At 39.1% G+C, this 18,820-nt stretch overlaps 1 protein-coding gene across 1 annotated transcript in view; it reads left to right on the forward strand.

The window, feature by feature from the left end:
* Nucleotides 1-33: 33 nt before the first annotated feature.
* SH3RF1 (SH3 domain containing ring finger 1) overlaps nucleotides 34-18,820 on the forward strand; it is a 167,599-nt gene continuing 148,812 nt past the window's right edge. The window contains exons 1-2 of the mRNA XM_008570592.1: nucleotides 34-75; nucleotides 1,620-2,107. Coding sequence (XP_008568814.1) covers nucleotides 1,715-2,107 — 393 coding nt within the window. The 5' untranslated portion in view covers nucleotides 34-75; nucleotides 1,620-1,714. The remainder of the gene's footprint in view (nucleotides 76-1,619; nucleotides 2,108-18,820) is intronic.

Below are 18,820 nucleotides of genomic sequence, written 5' to 3' on the forward strand. Positions count from 1 at the left end.
CGGCGGGGCCGCATCTGCATCGGTCGCCGCCGCCGCTGCGGGGCTGCGAACAAAGAGGAGGAGCCGAGGCGCGAGGTAGGGCGCGTGGCTGGCGCGGGGCCCCGGCCTCCGTGGACCCTCGCCGCGGACGAGGCGGTGGGCAGGACGTCCCGCTGACCCCCGCACTGGTCAGTCTTTCTGTCCCCTCACCCTTGGGCCCCAGGGACCGGGGCCCGTGGCCTCTCTGCCTTCTCCGGGCGGAAAGCTGCTCGGGCTCCGTGCCGCGGTCTCCCCGGGCACAGCCCAGCACCCCGGTTCCCGGATGGCGCGGTCTCTGGGGACTCTCGCCTCGTCTCTGTGAGGTGGTGGATCTGTTTCCCCGTGGCACATGGTGGGGCTGAGTTTCGCAACTTAAGGCTGCGCATTTATTTTTCAGTCCTTGAAAACTTCCAGCAGTCGTGTGTGGGGGGATTTTTGTCCCCGGCCTGACCTAAGAGGCGGAGATGAGGCTGTTAAATGAAGTCCCCATTCCAGGACCGGCTGGGCCTCAGCCCCGGTCCGGGATCGTCCCCTGCCCTGTGCCGCCGACACCTGGCTCCGGGGTGTGTCTGCGGCGAGCTGCCGCCGCGCCTCCCCGCGGGGCCGGGGCGTACCTGTGCTGGGCGGCGTGGAAGAGGGGCGCAGCCCGGTGCCCCCGGCCGACTTTGTCAGGAACAGCTGTTCGTGCTTCCATCCGATCTTTTTACCCGCCTTCTCCTGGGCATTCACATTTATATTTTTGGTGGGTGGTGGGAGGATGGCGGCTCAGTAAGTGGCTTAAATGCTTCTTCCTCAATGGCCCCATCTTCATATTATGCTCACAGTTTTCAGTCCCGCATTCCATTGTCAAATTCTTTTGGTGATATTTTTGCCAGATTTTCTGAATGGGATGACGGTAGGCCATTTAGAAATCCGTTTCAGAGTTTATCAACCACTGCCCTGAAAGGTGCTTTTGTATTTTAGCTGCTTTCAAGCAGATCTTTACTTGTGTCCTTTAGAATTGTCAACCTTCAGCTCTTTTGGGGTTTTTTGAGCAAGATTAAACAGTTTTATTTTTAAGATCAGTTTTATTTTTAAACAGTTTTATTTTTAAGAAACATATGTATTTAATATTGGGATCATTTATCACAGGCGATCACATGAGGCACCGTTTCTTAAACGCCAAAGTGCCTTAAAAATTGGGAACTTCGTTGGATTTAGAAGTAATTTCAGGTAGAGGAAACTTTCAATTGCTTCCGTTCAGCTTCTCGTATGAGTTGAGGACTTTATTAAGGCAGCCAGTATCACTTTCAGAGTGGAAGAAATTATGTTCTTTATTGCATTTCATAAACTCTGTTTATTGCAGGGATCCTGTATAGTACTTGATAGCTATTTCTGAACTTCTAGATATCTTTAGGGATTAATTCTGCATTATTTAAAAAGCCTATTTTGTTTTTAATTGTTGACTTTGGAATTTAGGAACCACATTCCAAAGCAACACTACACTCACTATTCAGAGGAAGCACTTTTGTGTACTTTTTGGTTCTTGGCCTCCTTTGTGAACTCTTTCCCCAAATCACATTATAATTTTATGTTTTTCCCCTCTCTCCTCATAATTCTAGAGCAAAGTCTGAGATGGATGTTACATGAATCATTTTAAGGGATGAGCACAACTATGAACATTTCTGAAGCCTTTTTCTCAGTAAAGTAGATAAAGATGGATGAATCTGCCTTGTTGGATCTTTTGGAGTGTCCTGTGTGTCTAGAGCGCCTCGATGCTTCTGCAAAGGTCTTGCCTTGCCAGCATACATTTTGCAAACGATGTTTGCTGGGTATTGTGGGTTCCCGAAATGAACTCAGATGTCCTGAGTGCCGAACTCTCGTTGGCTCGGGTGTCGAGGAGCTTCCCAGTAACATCCTGCTGGTCAGACTTCTGGATGGCATCAAGCAGAGGCCTTGGAAACCTGGCCCTGGTGGGGGCAGTGGGACCAACTGCACAAATGCATTAAGGGCTCAGAGCAGCACTGTGGCTAATTGTAGCTCAAAAGATCAGCAGAGCTCCCACGGTGGACAGCAGCCTCGGGTGCAAGCTTGGAGCCCCCCAGTGAGGGTGAGTAGCCTGCAAAGCAGTTTGGCAAATAAAGGTGGTGATGACCACATTTTTTCTTTATTCTTTAGCTTGATGTTTTCTAAATCAGCTCATTGTTTAAGAAGTCACACTGATGAAACAGGGGAGACTATACCTCAGGATCTTTTTGTCCATCTTGGAATGAGATTGGATATGTAAATAATAGGTTTTCTTGTTTTTAAAATTCTCTCCAGATAGTCTCTATTATCTTTTAAGATAAATTTTTGGAAATAGGTAGCAATTATCCAATGAAATCTAAAACACAGCAGTTTTTTGATGCCCATTTTAAAATGTAAGTTTGGTATGGTTTTACCCTTTTGATGGAGTTGGGAGGGTCATAATTATGCATTTGTGTGTACAAATGTGTATATATGTTGTAAATATGTGTGAGTAAATCATAGGTAGGAAATCAGACCTTAATTTTTGTGTTGCTTAGATTCATTCTATTGGTTTTATGAATGCACAGCACAGAATTTACTGGCTGGAGGAATTCTTAACAAATCATGGCCACAGGTAGCAGAGTTTCGTTGCTATAGCAACAAAAAGTCACTTAGGACTACACTAAAGCATCTAGCTTTACGTTAGGCTTTCCAGGGAGTGAAATGGAATATTTCCATCAAAATGATTTTTCTTGGGATTTGGGCTGAAATAATTTTAGGTGAAGCTAAATATTTGAACGTTTACAACTTAAATTTCTAGAAGATAAGGTATTCCAAATAAAAATAAATTATGTTGTGAATGATGGCTCTGATGAAGTGTGATTTTCTCATTTTGGTAAAAATTAAAAGTAGTCATGGAATCAGATAATTAAGATAATTCCATTTTTGTTGGAAGAAGCAATTTTGATAATTGGCCAAACTGGAAAAATCTGTTTTTAAAGAACAGTTAATCCTGGATGACAATATTAAAAAAATATATTAATATTAAACATTCAAAATTGACTAATTTAATATAAGAACTACCCATTTGGATGGCATTACATAGTATAAATTCACAAATGGGGATATCAGATAGCTGTAACAGAGTAGTTCCCTTCTCAAGCTCATCTTTTAAAATGATGTAAAGTATTTACATCACTTGATGTAAAGTATGTAAAGCATTTTAATCACTAGAAAACTGGATCACTAGAAGAGTTTCATCCCTAGGCTATCAGGTTTCTTTTGATTCATATTTAATTTTTTTTTAAAGTGGGGAGAACTTTGGGTTAGGGAGGTTTTCTTTCCTTATTTGGAGCCCACACGTTGTGAAATTAATCCGCTAACAGCTCTTTCCTTAGATTTCCTTTGTTTTATGGAGTTTACTGTTACTTTGTTTAGTGTATATGGACTTATGAATATTCTAACCTCAGAACCAGTGATTAAGTTGATAATTTCTGAGACACCTAACCAAGCTCTGCTTAGCTTAATGAAGGGATAGATTTGCATCTTTCGAGGGGTTTTGTTTCCCTGTTAATTAGACTGGGGAAGCCATAGCTTCTGGCTATGAATAGAAGTATTTTAGTTGTTGACACATTGCTTTACCTTTTGTGAGGAATGCCTTGAGTGTTTGATCACTGATAAAAAGGAATTTAAGGAGAAACTCAAGCATTCAACTTAATGTCCTTTGAATTTTAAGTTTTCTTTCTAACATAAAAATTGTCTGTGTCATGCTGCATAAGTGAATTCTCATTTGTCTGAACTGCTAAGCTCCCAAAATTGAGCTTCACTTTTCTTAGGTAAATTATTTGGAGATTTTGATCATATTAGTATTATTTTTCTGGTATATATGATTTTCCTAATATGCTTCATGTTTCTTCTTTAGCATGAGAAAACTTACTTGCTAAGAAGCTCAGTTGAACTTGAGCCTTATTACTTGGATAAAATAGTTGAGATGATTAAAACAGAAGATATGTCTGTTACTTTGCTAGGAGAGGGCAGAAAACAAAAACAAGCAAATAAAACTATTCAGTAGTCTGAGTTGATACAAATGATGCAATACTTGACAAAAAGAACAGCTTTTTTTCTAATCTAAAATAGTTTCTTATTAGCAGTTACTAGTACCTTTTGCTTTCAAGTATTCAGGGCTGCGCAAACATTTCAAGCACCTGAAAGATAAATAATACATCTCTAGAAAGTACTATTTTTAAAAATAAAAAGTCCGTAACATACAGCCACATGGAAGTTGTAATGCACTCCTTTGGACACTTCTCTGAGGTGAGTGACTGTAATAAATCCCAAACGTGCGTCCTCCTCCCTGACACAACCAAGTGGTACAACGAGCCTGTTTCCACATGTGCAAAGCTGAAAGTGATAACATGTGGAATGTTGCTTCAGTTTATTAGTTATGTTCTATGTTCCATTAGATTGTGACCATGTGGCTTCCTCATGCATTTAGATGAGGTAGATTGAATGTTATCAGCAGATTCAAACATTTCCAATATGACACACATCTTGTTCCCAGAATTTTAGTGTTTCCTGCCTAATATGAAAGAGAAAAGGAAGAGGGTTGGAGTCATCATGGGAATCTGCCAGTTCTTTACCTCAAGCAAAGAATTCCTGTTGATTTTAGACCAAAGTCAGGCAGTGGAATGAGCCACAGGGAGAGGGAGACTGCAGATACCTGTTTCAATGGACTAAAAAAATGTATCTGCAGGAGATAAAATACTTATATATGTATATATGAGGGGTCTTCAAAAGTTCATAGAAAGATTTGTATTATCTTTTAATTCTGTTTTTTCACAAACTTTTTGAAGTACCCTCCTGTGTGTGTGTTTAAATTAGATATGGAAAACATGTTTGAATAGTTCCTATGAAATTGTGACCTAATAGAATAGCTAAATTTCTTTTTTTTTCCCCAAAAGATGACCGGTAAGGGGATTTCAACCCTTGGCTTGGTGTTGTCAGCACCACGCTCAGCCAGTGAGCAAACCGGCCATCCCTATATAGGATCCGAACCCGTGGCTTTGGTGTTATCAGCACCGCACTCTACCGAGTGAGCCACGGGCCGGCCTTAAATTTCTGCTTTCTATGTGTAATTATGTTGGTTTAAGATCTATTAATATCTGTGCATGTATTTATCTAGATATCGTTACTTAATGATTTCACTCTGTCTCTATCTCAAAGTGATTTTATTCAGCAAGAATAGAGCAAATGACCACTGATTTACACTAATTTACATATTATTTATTCTTTCCTTTATTTAACAAGTACAGTCATGCACTACATAACAACGTTTAGGTCAATGACCACATATATGATGGTGGTTGGAGCGGTAGGCTGTACTATATAGTCTAGGTGTGTAGTAGGCTCTACCATCTAGGTTTGTGGAAGTACACTATGATGATCATGCAACAACGAAATCACCTACTGATGTATTTCTCAGAGTGTGTCCCCGTTGTTAAGCGAGGCATGACTACATTTATTAAGCACTTACAAGGGACCAGGCACCATACTACCTGCTGCATAGATAACGATGGACAAACCAGATACAGATTCTGCTTGTGAACTTTTGAATATGTGGTCAATCTCATAGGAGAGACACATTAATAAAATAATAACAATGCTGATATGTATGGCAGAGAGCTAGGGGAGAGGATAGGAGAAGACCTGTGTTTATTGTGAGGGTAAATATGTATGTGTAGGGGGTTTTAGGAAGGGACATTTGAACTGGCATCCTGAGGTTGAAAGACCTTGGGATTAAAGGTCTTGACCTATATAGCAGGAGGGAGCATGGCTCCTAGGAAGAACTGACAGAAGGTAAGTGTGAACTAAGCAAGCCACAGGGATAGTGAGTGACACAAGACAAGGCCTCAAGTGCAATAATGTACAAGGCATCAAGAACCACCACAAGGGCCACATGGGTGGTATAGATAGTAAGTGCTCTGTATTTGGGATTGACAAGAAGAATATTGAGACTGAGATGATCAGCAAGGTTTCAGAACAGAAATGAGATTACAGCTTGGCATCAATGGATTCAGAGACAGAGGGAAGAAGTGGGGAACTCTAGATATAGAAGAATATAGGTGAAATTTTCTTTCCCCTGCAATGCTGAGTATGTTTTCATCCCTCCATAGTCACAATCACTCCCTCTTCCTATCCCTTTCCCTGTTGTGATATTGTCCCTTCAGATACCGTGTTGAAGTCCTAACCCCTAGTACCTCAGAATGTTACTTTATTTGGGGATAGGGCCTTTAAAGAGGTGGTTAAGGTGTAGTGAGGTCACATGGATGGGCCCTAATTCAATATGACTGGTGTCATAAGAAGAGGCAGTTAAGTCACAGAGAGAGGGAAGACAAGGTAAAGATTCAGAGAGAGTGCCGGCCCATGGTCACTCGGGAGAGTGCGGTGCTGATAAGACGAAGGCCATGGGTTCGGATCCTATATAGGGATGGCCGGTTGGCTCACTGGCTGAGCGTGGTGCTGACAACACCAAGCCAAGGGGTGAGATCCCCTTACCAGTCATCTTTAAAAAAAAAAGACGCAGGGGAAAGATGACCACTTACAAGTCAAGGAGAGAGGCCTTTAGAAGAAACCAAGCCGGCTGACACCTTGATTTTGGACTTCCAGCCTCCAGAACTGTGAGGAAATAAATTTCTGTTGTTTAAGCCACCTAGTCTGCAATACTTCGTTATTGCAGCCCTAGCAAACTAGTACACTGACTGTGGGCATACTCCTAAAGGTCAGCCTCTCAGTCCACTGTCAGTCACTTCAGTCCTGCTTTCTCCCAAACACCTGCAGTGATCCAGCCTATCTTTGCAATTTACTTCTAAGGCAGAATACTGTTGAGAAGTTGTTTAGTCCCTCTCTACCCCCTCAACTGCCCAAATTGCCTGGCACAGTTTTATAAAATAGACAGGTATGATATAAGAAAATTGAGGTTTATGTGACAATATACCAAAGTTTTGGAGGGGAGGGAAGGAAATGCTGGGAGGCAAGAACTAGTACTACTTTCTAATCCTTAGCAAGTTTGGAGAGGATGCTTTTCAGGACTTAGTGGTGTCTTAGGCATTACTCAAAAGAAAGGCAGCTGAAGAATTGAAGAAAGTGGGGGAGAAAGGCAAGACAACTGAGTTGCTCCAGGTAGAACTGCCAGCTATGAACTGTGCCTTGGGCCATCTTTGTCATGTAGCCTGTGAACAAATTACTTGTGGAAAGCTTCTTTCAGGCTCATTTCTGTGCTATGATCTATACTAGGACAAAGGTGGCAATAATGCATGTTTCTGTTCAAAAAATTTACATTTTAGGGAGATAAAATGCACAAGGAAAAGCAAATAAGGCAGTATATAGTGAAGCACTAAGACGTGGAATAAAATATAGAATAAGTCTTTATAATGTGATTAGCATTTAGTGGTCCCTGGATTATGTACATGGTCAAAGGGTGGACTAAGTGTGGATTAGAGTGGTCAGGAACATGGCAGGACATGCTCCCGCTGATATGGAAGTCAGTTCAAACACTGTCTGTCAAAGGAATTGACATCTCTGCACAGATGGGGATGAGGTCTATATGAACTCTTACTGGACCTAAGCAAGATGTTTAATGTGGTGGTTTGGATGAGGGAAATGTTTTGCTGTTTCAGAATGACTGAATTGAAATAGAAAAGGTGGGTTTTTTGTTTTTTAGTTTTTCTGGCCAAACAATGTTTCTTGCAGAGATTCTTCACCTCTCATTTTATTAATTTCATCCTTGACCTCTGCTCCAGGCCTCATTTCAGCCCCATCCCTCACCTTTACTTTATTCCTGAGTCAGTCTCAATGGTGAGGCTTAGGGATGGGATCTAGAGTGGGTTGGAAGGCAGGGATGGGGAAGGGAGTCTATAGTGCACACTAATTGCTAACTGAAAGAAAGAAATGCTTAATGATTCTTTTTTATTTCACATAAAGTGTCACGTAACATAAAGTGTTACATAATCATGTAAATCTCACAACAACCCTCTGGGGTGACATGTTATTATTTAAAAATAAAAAAGAATGTAAATTCCAAAATGTGTATGTAAAGACATTCTGGTTGTTAAAAAAAACCCACAACTCAACAATATAGAAGTGTATGATATTAAGTGTGTATCTATTCTTCCATATGTTTTCATATACATTTATGTGTGTATGTATATAATTTTTTGTTTCTTTACATAAATAGAATTTTATATTCTGCATATTCTATGACTAGTTCATTTCATATATCTGAAATCTTTTCATGTCTGAACAGATAGATCTGACTCATTTTTTAAAAAACTCATTATTGACATATACATACAGAAAAGTGCACATATTATAAGTGTACCACTCATTGAATTATCATGTTTCATTTTTTTTAAATGACTATTGTATTTTTCTTTCTGTTTTGAAATTTAAAAGTAATACATGCTCATGGTAAGAAATTTAATAGTAGAAAAGGATGTTAAGGAGAAAATCAGGGCTTCCAATCTCTCTACCTCACTATTTCTAATCTTCCAGGGCAGCCACTGTGAAGTTTGTGTTTTCTTAAAAAAAAAAAAAAAAAAAAAAAAAAATGGGATCATATCATGGATGCTCTTCTGCAATTTGAGGTTTTCTATTTAATGGTATAACTTGGATAGCTTTCCATATGTACTCACATTGATCTATAAGAAGGTATTATGTATTATTGTTCACATTTTATGGATGTAGGAAGGATGGCTGAAAGGGACTAAATAACTTGCCTAAGGTCTTCTAGCTAGTAAGCGATGGAGAAAGGATTCTATCCTAAATCTGTCTGATCCCAAATGCTTCCTTCCCTTAACCACACTCTACGTTGCAAACATTTTCCCTGGGTCCTCATGCTATTTTTAGCAGGAGAAGCTTTTCTCAGTTGTAACTGGCAGAGGCTATTCTCTCCTCACTGTCCTTGCTACCTCTTTCTTTTCTTTTCTTTTTTTACAATTACAGTGGAACAGGAAACAATGCCATTTAGCTTGGTGTATGGGAGTCAGAAGTTGTGGTCTCTGATTCCAACACTGACCTCAACTAGCTTCATTTTTTCAGCACAAAGATGCAGAACCCTTAGCAGCCTAAGCTCCAGGCAGGGTGGTTAGAGGAATGGGCATGGAGTGAGGGCTGAGTTTGGTTCATTTTTGACTTTTTAGAACCTTTGCAGTGTCTGGCACATAGTATACACTCAGGAGAGGCTTGTTGAATAAATGAGTGAATGCGTGAGGGAAGTGAATGCTAATCACTTTCTAGGGATCTTTAGCTGTACATTCTCTCAACATTTTATGTGTGCTAATTCCTTTTTTGTGCTGTTTCCCCATAATCTGTAAAAACAGATAACATTTGCTCAGCCTTAATAGGTTAATAGGTTAATTCTTGTATTTTGGATAAATACAAGAATTGATATGCAAATATTTTGAAGATTGTAAAGTCTGTGTAAATGGATATATACATTTAAAAAAAAATTATTTTTATTTTTTGGTGGCTGGCCAGTGTGGGGAACCAAACCCATGATCTTGGTGTTATAAGGCTGTGCTCTAACCAACTGAGCTAACTCGCCAGCCCTATGGATGCATTATTAGTATTATTTAAAAAATGATTATCAGTCTTCTACACAAAGGAATATAAAATCATTTCTATTTGGGGTGATGAGAACCAAAGTAATTGAAAAGAAAATGTAAAAGATTACAAAATGGATGTAGTGGTTGGATGTAGACGTACACAAAATGAGGACATGAGCTCAGTTATTTCTCCCTTACATGTGAGAAACAACCTGTGAATGTCCATTCTCTTTGGCAACCCTTGGGGGTTTCTTTCTCCATTTTCTCCATTTATATCACTATTGCTCCAGCCCTTTTTTTCTTTTCTTTCTTTTTTTTAAAAAATTTCTCCTTTGGGTGACTGAAGAAGAGAAAAGAGAGAAAAGATTATTCTGTTATTCCTGGCTGGGCAGGGAAAGGGAAAATTAGAGGGAAAGGGAAGAAAGATAAAATCTAGTTTTGCTTTAGCTGGAAGTCCCTGCTGTTCCTTGGAAAGACCCACCTCTGCCTGGGTTCTCTGGCTTCAGCTCCTCACCCCTGGCTGGCTTCTGCAACAGCTGGTGTGGCACCTCTGTCATTTGTTCACTTTTCTGCCTTCCGACCACCTAGCACTGCCCTGTCCTGCAACCATGGTCTGCACTTTCCAAGGGGCTAAAAGGGGGACCATGAGGGAAATGATAGAACAGAAAGGGGAGAAGGAAAGCAGGGCTCCTGTGCTATTTCATTGCCTTCCTTGAATTGCTTTTCCAAGTTGCTTCTCAAATTGCTCTTTTTGTCCCATAATTAGTCTCTGATTTCAGTGAAGAGAAAAATTAAAAACAGAGGAACCAAGAAGGCGTGGGGGTAGGGGCAATCTGTCAATTCCTGCCTCTGACTATTTTTCTGTTGCCTGTGATCTCTTCCTTAGCATTCCAAGAGCCCCTGGCTCCCCTTTGCACACCTCCATTCCTTAACTCCCACCTCTACCAGGAAGAATGCCTGCTTTCCCCACTCTAGACATTCACTCTGTTTATCAATCCATCCCCTCTCCAGTCTGTTGCTTACCATGGTTTAAGCAAACCTGAGACAGTATGTGAAAAACCTTTTTTATGTTGAGGCCAAAGGGCAAATGACTTTGTAATTTCCTCTGGTGGGATTCTTCTTAAGGATCCACTGCAGTACAGCACTTAGTACACATAGCACAGTGAGGTATACTTGTGATAGAAATGTTACACATGGCAATATAGTACAGTGAGGAACTCAGATAGCAGGCAAGCCTCATTTATACAGCAACATGGTATAGTGAGGTATACTTATGGTAGAAATATTATGCTTAGAGACAGCTTTGCCAGTAAGGCTCCCTCACTTTGGAATTGAGACCCCCTCATCCTCCGAAAGGTTTATCATGTAAAGTATGTATATCTCTAGTTCCCTTTAGGTTTTTTTTTTGTGTCTTTTTGTGAGACCGGCCACACCGCGCTCAGCCAGTGAGCGCACCGGTCATCCCTATATAGGATCCAAACCCGCGGTGGGAGCGCTGCTGCGTGCCCATGCGCTGCACTCTCCCGAGTGCGCCACAGGGCCGGCCCTCTAGCTCCCTTTAAAAAAAATTTTTTTTTTCACAAACTTACGAAAATGGTAACCTTAAAAAGCAAAATCCTGAGCCCCCGCCACCTTTTGGTGGCTCTATAATCCTTTGTAGTGTCTATGTGTCTGCGATGCCTAGTCAAGAAGATGGTAGCAGTTGCTTCATGAATGGTGACATATGGGTAGCTGTAAACACAGCCATTTTAAAGATAAATGTGTGTGAGTGGGCTCTGCTGGGGTAGCTGGGAAGGGAATTGGAGGTGCCATTTCAGATGGTTGACAGTATCAGTTAAGTAGTAGATTATTTGCGTTGTGAAACATGGAAAAAGTGAGCAGTAGGAGGATGTGCAAATGAATTTTTAAGTTACATTAAATATAGTGCGGGAAGGCAAGGGCTGTCAAGTTCGAACATTTTTCTGTTATCCTAAGGAAATAAATTTCTTAAAGTGTTTTTTTCTGAGGAAAAGCATTCTGTTGAAACACCGCATTTTCACTGCTTATAATTCAGGAACGAATGACTTCAGGAGTGAATTTTTATTAATTTAAAATGTAGTGAGTGATCCTAAGCCATAAAGAATTTACGGAAATGAAATTAAAGTTTGCTATAGAATGCCTCATATCTAGTTTTAACTTATGTGAGGTACTCCCAAAATAATACAGTCACAATAGAGTAAGAATGTCAGTGTAGGATACAAATATCCCTGGCGTTTGTATAAGGTTCCTGGAAGTATGTTTGAGCACTGATGTTTGAAAGTTGAATGTTTTAAGGAGATTCAATTACTGGAGAGCTAAAAATATTCTTACATTTCTTATTATATAAATGCTTAGTTTTTAAATATCTTTAAGGAATTTCAAAGTTCTTTAAAACTTTAAACACATAGATTAAACATTAATGTATGTAATAAAATTAAATTACAAACCTTAAATTTTCATTTCAATGTGTGGTGGAGTTAGCAAGTCTCTTAGTTTTCTTCCATTAAACTTGTGGTTTAAGCACATTCTTTGATGAATTATTTCCAGCATTTCATGTGTTTTTAGTTTTTTCCCGTACAGTTGAACACAATTGAGGAGCTTAAGTCTACTAAGGCTAAATATATTTGCTGTTTTTGGTAGGCCTGATTTCATTCCAGTCCTAATTGTACCAGTGTTAGCACTTTTATTTTTCTCTTTTCTACTCATTTGAGTAAAACAAGGCCAGAATATTAGAAGATATTAAAAGTGTTAACACTGTCATACAAAGACTGCTGAAACTGAAGTGTTTTGAAAGGCACCATCATGTGACAGCTTGAAATGTTTAAATACAAGATATTCTAAGAAAGTCCAAATCCGGTACCAGAAAAGTATTGGGTTTCAATATATGAGGCATGAAAATGTACGATGTGTGAAAGCCGAGGATCACCTATATGGTAGAAAGAATGAGACCTGCTTTCTAGTCCTGGTTCTGTGATTTTAACCCGGTAGGCTTCTAGCAGGCCATAGTTTCCTATTAATAAAATGAGGCTTGCCTGATATCTGAGTTTTTGCAGCCCTTAAATTTAAAAATTAATTACCCGAGTGTTTTAGTCCGTTTTGTGTTGCTATAACAGAATACCTGAGACTGGGTAATTTACAAAGAAGAGAGGTTTATTTGGCTTACGATTCTGGGACAGCCACATCTGGCATGGGCCTCAGGCTGCTTCTACTCATGGTGGAAAAGTGGCAGGCAGCTGGCAGGTACAAACAGATCACATGGCGAGAGAGGAAGCAAGAGAGGGAGACAGAGGAGGTGCCAGCGTCTCCTAAATAACAAGCTCTCGTGGGAACTAATAGAGCGAGAACTCACTCATTTATCCCTCCTCCCCCAGGGAGAGCATTAATCCATTCATGAGGGATCCGCCCCCATGACTCAATCACTTTCCAACACTGCCACGTTGGGGATCAAAATTCCATATGAGTTTTGAAGGGGACAACACACCCAAACTCCATCACCTAGCAAAGGCCAACTTTGATATTAAATGTTTAGAACAAACTGAGATTGGTATCTGGATGTCATCTTGGTGTGATGAGATGACATGGGCCTCTTACAATCACTCATAGACACCAGTAGTCTGCTCCTAATGTCTTGGTAGAAGTCCCTGCTATACCTGCCACAGGAATGGAACCATCAGACGAATTGTTAATCTGTACAAGTAGAAGTGAGGTAGAGTGGATAAGCAAGGACAGTTTAGGGAGCCTGAATTGGGATCAAGCTCCAAGTGGGGCTGGTTTGCTTACAGGCTTCATTTGCCTAGAATAATCTACCTCTTTTCTGTATGAATATGAACTTCGTGTAAAGTTGTCACACTGTCCGAAATTCCAACAATTAGAAATTGTCTGCATACTAAAATAGTCTGCTCTTTGGAAGGGTGTGAATTCACCTAACCATATTGCTTTTTCCAATTTACTGGAGAACCCCTGCTTTGATGGATAGGGTGTTTATGCTGAAAGAGAGGGATGGCAGTAATTGTGCTTCCTTGGAATCGGACAAGCCTGGATGGGGGGAGCTATGGAGAGGGGCTTAGGTTGGGTGACCATGTTATTTTTCTTCTATATTGGGACACTATGAGAGTGAAAAGGGATGCCATTGATAATTTTGCAGAGTCAACAGGAATAAGCCAGGACTATCTGGTGCAGACAGGGCCATATGGTTGCCCTAGCTGGGCAGTGTGAGTGAGCCCAGTATATAGAAGAAGGTTTCATCAAGTGTAGGGAAGATGCCAAAAAAGTACAGAATCTTTTCAAAAAATTTCAGGGGAAATGCAGAGGAATTGACTTCTTCCTCTGAATGCTTCTTTTTGTGTGCTCTATGGTTCCTGCTGGATAGAAAATGTGATGTAGTAGCAAAGGTAGGGGATTTAGCATCAGACAGACCTTCCTCTATTCCTTGTGATCTTTATGGCTCTTGGGCAGGTTACTTCCTTAGCCTAATTTGTAAAATGATGAAAATCTGCTTTCCAAGTCTGTGAAGATTACTTGATATAAGGAAACTTAAGTGCCTAGGACCTAGTAGATGCTTAAGAAACATTAGTACCTTCATTTTTCTCTTTGTAGAAATTAGAACATTTAGTACCATATCACAGTTATATTGTAAAATAAACTGTGTGTGTATAGTCTGGTAATTTAATTAACCAACATTTATAATCTTAATGCCATAGGACGTTTTGTTCTATTTTAAACAGCCAACTTAAACTTTAGGTACCCAAGCTGTTCATAAGTTAATGATACTAAATATGTGGTTTAGTCCTGATTCTACCACTTACTATAGTGTGACACTAGTTGAATCAGCTTTCTTTGGCCTCATCTGTAAAAGGGATGGTGAGCAAGGTTATCTCTAGTACCTCTTCCTGTTCTCTTATTCTACAGTGGAATTCATTATGTGAATATATTAGACCATCTGTGACTGTTTTCATTGTCTTTACCTCCCTCCCTCCTTTCCTTCCTTCCTTACTGTATGTGGGAAAATTATAGCTCAAATAATTTAAAATACATATTTTTTGACTTAGTTCTTTATTTAGCATAGTATTGAAAGAATTAGATCCCTTAAATCTTTCTGTAAGGGAAACTAAGTGTGCTTTGTTGGGCAGTTCAAATTTTTAAAAATTAGTGTTAGGAAAAATTATTATGCCCTCACAAGTGTGTTTTAATGCCACTGTTGGATATATACACACATGATGGCCCTTCAAAAAGTTCATGGAAAGATTCATGTTATCTTTCAATTCTATTTTTCCATAAACTTTTTGAAGTACCCCTGTGTGTGTGTGTGTGTGTATATGTATATATACCTGAGTATATATGTATATGTGTGTGTGTGTATGTATAGGTGTGTGTGTTTATGTATATGTGTGTATATATGTATATATACGTGTGTGTATATATGCGTTATCTGTGTGTGTGTGTGTGTGTGTGTGTATAGTGAGAGAGAGAGAGAGAATATGAATATGTATATGTGTTGAGTTTTATTCTTTTGTGGCTTATTGGCTTATTTTTGTTTACCCTTCCCATCCTTGCCCACTCCTCCCCTCACTTCCATAGCATTAAGATTATGTTGCTTAAATAGATATTACTGGTCAATTTATGCATGTTTTGATTATTTTTATATCTCACAGCTAGAGCAACTGATTGCCTTTTTTTATGTGACTAGGACCATTTCTGGTTCTAGTCATGTAAATAAACAAATATATTTATATAACATGACTTTCTGATGAATTTTGGAAATGGCAGAAACAGTGAAGAGCCTTACTATGCTTCAACTTTCAATAAGTTTAAATATATATAAATGGAGCTTCTATTTATAGTTAAAATAATTCACTTACTGATTTTGTAAGGTAAGAAAGGACACTGGATGAACATTATATGAAGATGGTCATCTACTGTATATAAAAAAAAAATCTCTTAAAAAGGACATTTCAAAAGCTTGTTGGTAACTTATTCCAGTGCCTTGCAGTCTTCTTAGCCAGGAATTTCATTTTTTTGTATCAAATATAAATCCCTGTCCTTGCAATTTAATCTCATTCCTCTTGTCCCATCCTTAACGGAAAAGAAGTGCTCCCTTGTACACTCTCCTTTCTGACCTTGCAGGCTGTTGTGCAGCCCAGACCTCCTCCCTAGCCATCTTTTGTCTGGATTGAATAACTGTGTTTCCTTTACATGTCCTCTTAGGACCCATTTTCTAACATTTTAATCATTTTAGTCACTGTCCTTTGGATACCTTCCAACCCCTGCTCATCTTGCTTGGCTTTGGGTCCCTAAGAGCTCTTAAAGGCATGTTGTGGAAGGGTTCTCATGTGACCCTCCTGAGCATGCCGCTTGTTTTTACTTCTTGATGTTATGTAGTTTTAAAAATAACTCACTACATTGCTGATTCATACTTTGCCTGGATCTTAGATTTTTTCTTTCTTTTTTTTTTTTTTTTAAGATGACCAGTAAGGGGATCTTAACCCTTGGCTTGGTGTTGTCAGCACCACGCTCAGCCAGTGAGCCAACCGACCATCCCTATATAGGATCCGAACCCGTGGCCTTGTTGTTAACAGCACCACACTCTCCCGAGTGAGCCACGGGCTGGCCCTAGATTTTTTCTTACATGGAGATAAATTCAGTTTCCCACCATCTCTTGTTCGAGTGTTTACTTTTACTACCTTCCCAATTAAACTTCCTCCCGTTGTTTCTGTAATCCTTATGGTGGTGTCAGCAATTTGCAGCTATGATTAGGAGTTGAAAAATGCCAATCCAAAATGCTATTTCTTTAATAAATGTTTGTAATTAAATGAATGCTTGATCTTAAACACATATATAACTTGTTTATTACATTTATTTTGAGTATCTTCTGCCTCCATTTGGTATCTAATTGTTCTCTAATTAATTGTGTTTTAAGTTTTTCCTCTTGTACCAAGTTATAAGGACTTGAGAGTGGGAGCTCTTTTGTGTCTTATACCTCTTTTCTGTTTTTTTTTTTTTTTTTTTTTTATTAAACATCTCAATTGGCTTTATTGCAGTTCTAGAATTGGGCAATATGTTATTCCATAAAGTAGAATGAGTGTTCCCTCTTTTCTGTTCTTTACTGTAGAAAAAGTAGTAGGTGTTCAGTTCAGTAAATACTTCTTGATGGGATTGATAGATGATGGCTCACATTCCAGAATCCCACGGTCTATTTGGAGACATTCATATCTTCATAAGTGAGAGTGCCTAACCACACATATATTTTTGGTGAGCTTAACCACATTCATTTTTCTGTTATTTAAGTCAGCAATGAAAGTATTATCCAAAGGCTAGGTAAACTCTCATGAAACTTGACTGTATTTGGATCCTGAATAACAATTCTCTCGAGGGTGGCCCTTGAAACATTGGTGTTACACCCACCTTGGTGGTGTGAAATTATGTTTTCCTAGTTTATTAGAAAGAATGTTCTGCTGAGTTGAATCAAAAGCCTTATAAAAGTTAAAATATGTGGTCTGTTATCTCCTGTCCCCCAGGCACATCATTCTGACATAGAGGAAAATGAAACAGATCTAATAGGAATTAGCTATCCAACAGTCATGTTGATCTTTACAGAGCACCTTGTGATTTTTCTGCTTGCAAATGTAATTTTGGAATGAAAATGTTACATATAATAAAGGCCTCTGTTTTGATGCAGATATCTATATACTTACTAAGTAATTCCTGTGGTAGGTAATCTTATGGATGGCAGGAAGCATAGGTAATGATGTGGTTGGCAATAGCACTTCCACATTTTAAATCCCATAGAGGCAACATGCACATTCAAAATTAAATTAAAATTCTTGAGAATGAAGCGGAAAGAGGGAAGGAAAGAGCAGTTAGAAGAATAAATTAGTCCCTAGGGATCCTTTCCAATTCTCAAATCATAAACCAGCCAACTATGATATAAAACATGACAAGGGCCTATGTCTTGCTAGTTCAGATACCTGTAAGGCTGATTCTCTGTGATTGTTAATGTATCAACTATTTAAATACAGGCATGGAAATACCTTGAGGAGTTATTACTTTTCTCAGGAGGCTAACCTATCTGATATCTACAAAAAAGTTACACTTGATCTCCCTAACGTTTCATTATTGATTAAAGAGAATGGCAGATCTTGAGGAGCAACACGTTAGGAAAGCTGGGTAACTTGAGAAATGTGTCACGCTGTGGTTTCTAGGTATGCTAGGAAGGACGGGCTTTGTGTGGAAGGAATGGGACTTCTATGTGAGTATTTATTATGTAAATTCACATTTGTTGCTAGGTTTATTTAAATTTCTTATTTGTGATCCAGACTTTCTTTTTTTCTTGGACTTGGGAGACAAGTTTATTTTTGACATTAACCTGATATGTAATTTTCTTAGCCCTGCTCTGCCAATGGCTTTTTTTTCTTCTTCCAATTTAGTGGTATCAGGTCAGCATTTAGGCAGAAGGTACTCATCATTAACAATTAGGTAGTGTCTTATATTTGTTTAACTGCCCCCATGCTATAATCTATCTATCCTGCCTGTAGCTATGGGTTCTTTCCAGTTTAGGATTTATTTAACATGCCTTACGTTCAGTGATATATGTTGAGATTTAGAATGTATGAAAAAAGAGCTCATGTTTTGCTTGTGAATACATCAGTCCATCAGCACATCTTTATTTTCTGTGCTTGGACTGAAAGGTCACCATTTCTTGGCAGTATTACCAGACATGAGTACTGAAATATTTAGTCAAAGAAAAGAATAGCTGGGTTAAAGATAGATTGAGGCAAAAGTTGATTTACGGTTTGATACTTGAAATCAATTTTCCTAGCTAGTTGAGTATTATCTGACAATTCTGCAGAGTTGCTGATTACTAGCAACCATGTACTAGGTAATACAATCTGCCCAGTGTGGAATAATTAGATTGCAACTACCTATCAGTAGCTTTAGAATGAAAATAGTAGCAATTTTAGTTTGACAGCAAAATCACTTTTAAATAGTCATGAAAACATTTTAAGAGCTGATCCTATGGAATAATGTATATCTGACACCAGAAAGTATGATTTTTTTTTTTTTTTTTGATGGCTGTCTGGTACGGAATCCAAACCCTTGACCTTGGTGTTATCAGCACCACATTCTACCCAAGTGAGCAAACCGGCCAGTCCCAGAAAGTAAATTCTTAACATATTACCTTGGGGGAAAATATTTAACAA

This window comes from Galeopterus variegatus, unplaced genomic scaffold (genome assembly GCF_000696425.1).
Source record: "Galeopterus variegatus unplaced genomic scaffold, G_variegatus-3.0.2 Scaffold618, whole genome shotgun sequence".
Taxonomy (NCBI): Eukaryota; Metazoa; Chordata; class Mammalia; order Dermoptera; family Cynocephalidae; genus Galeopterus; species Galeopterus variegatus.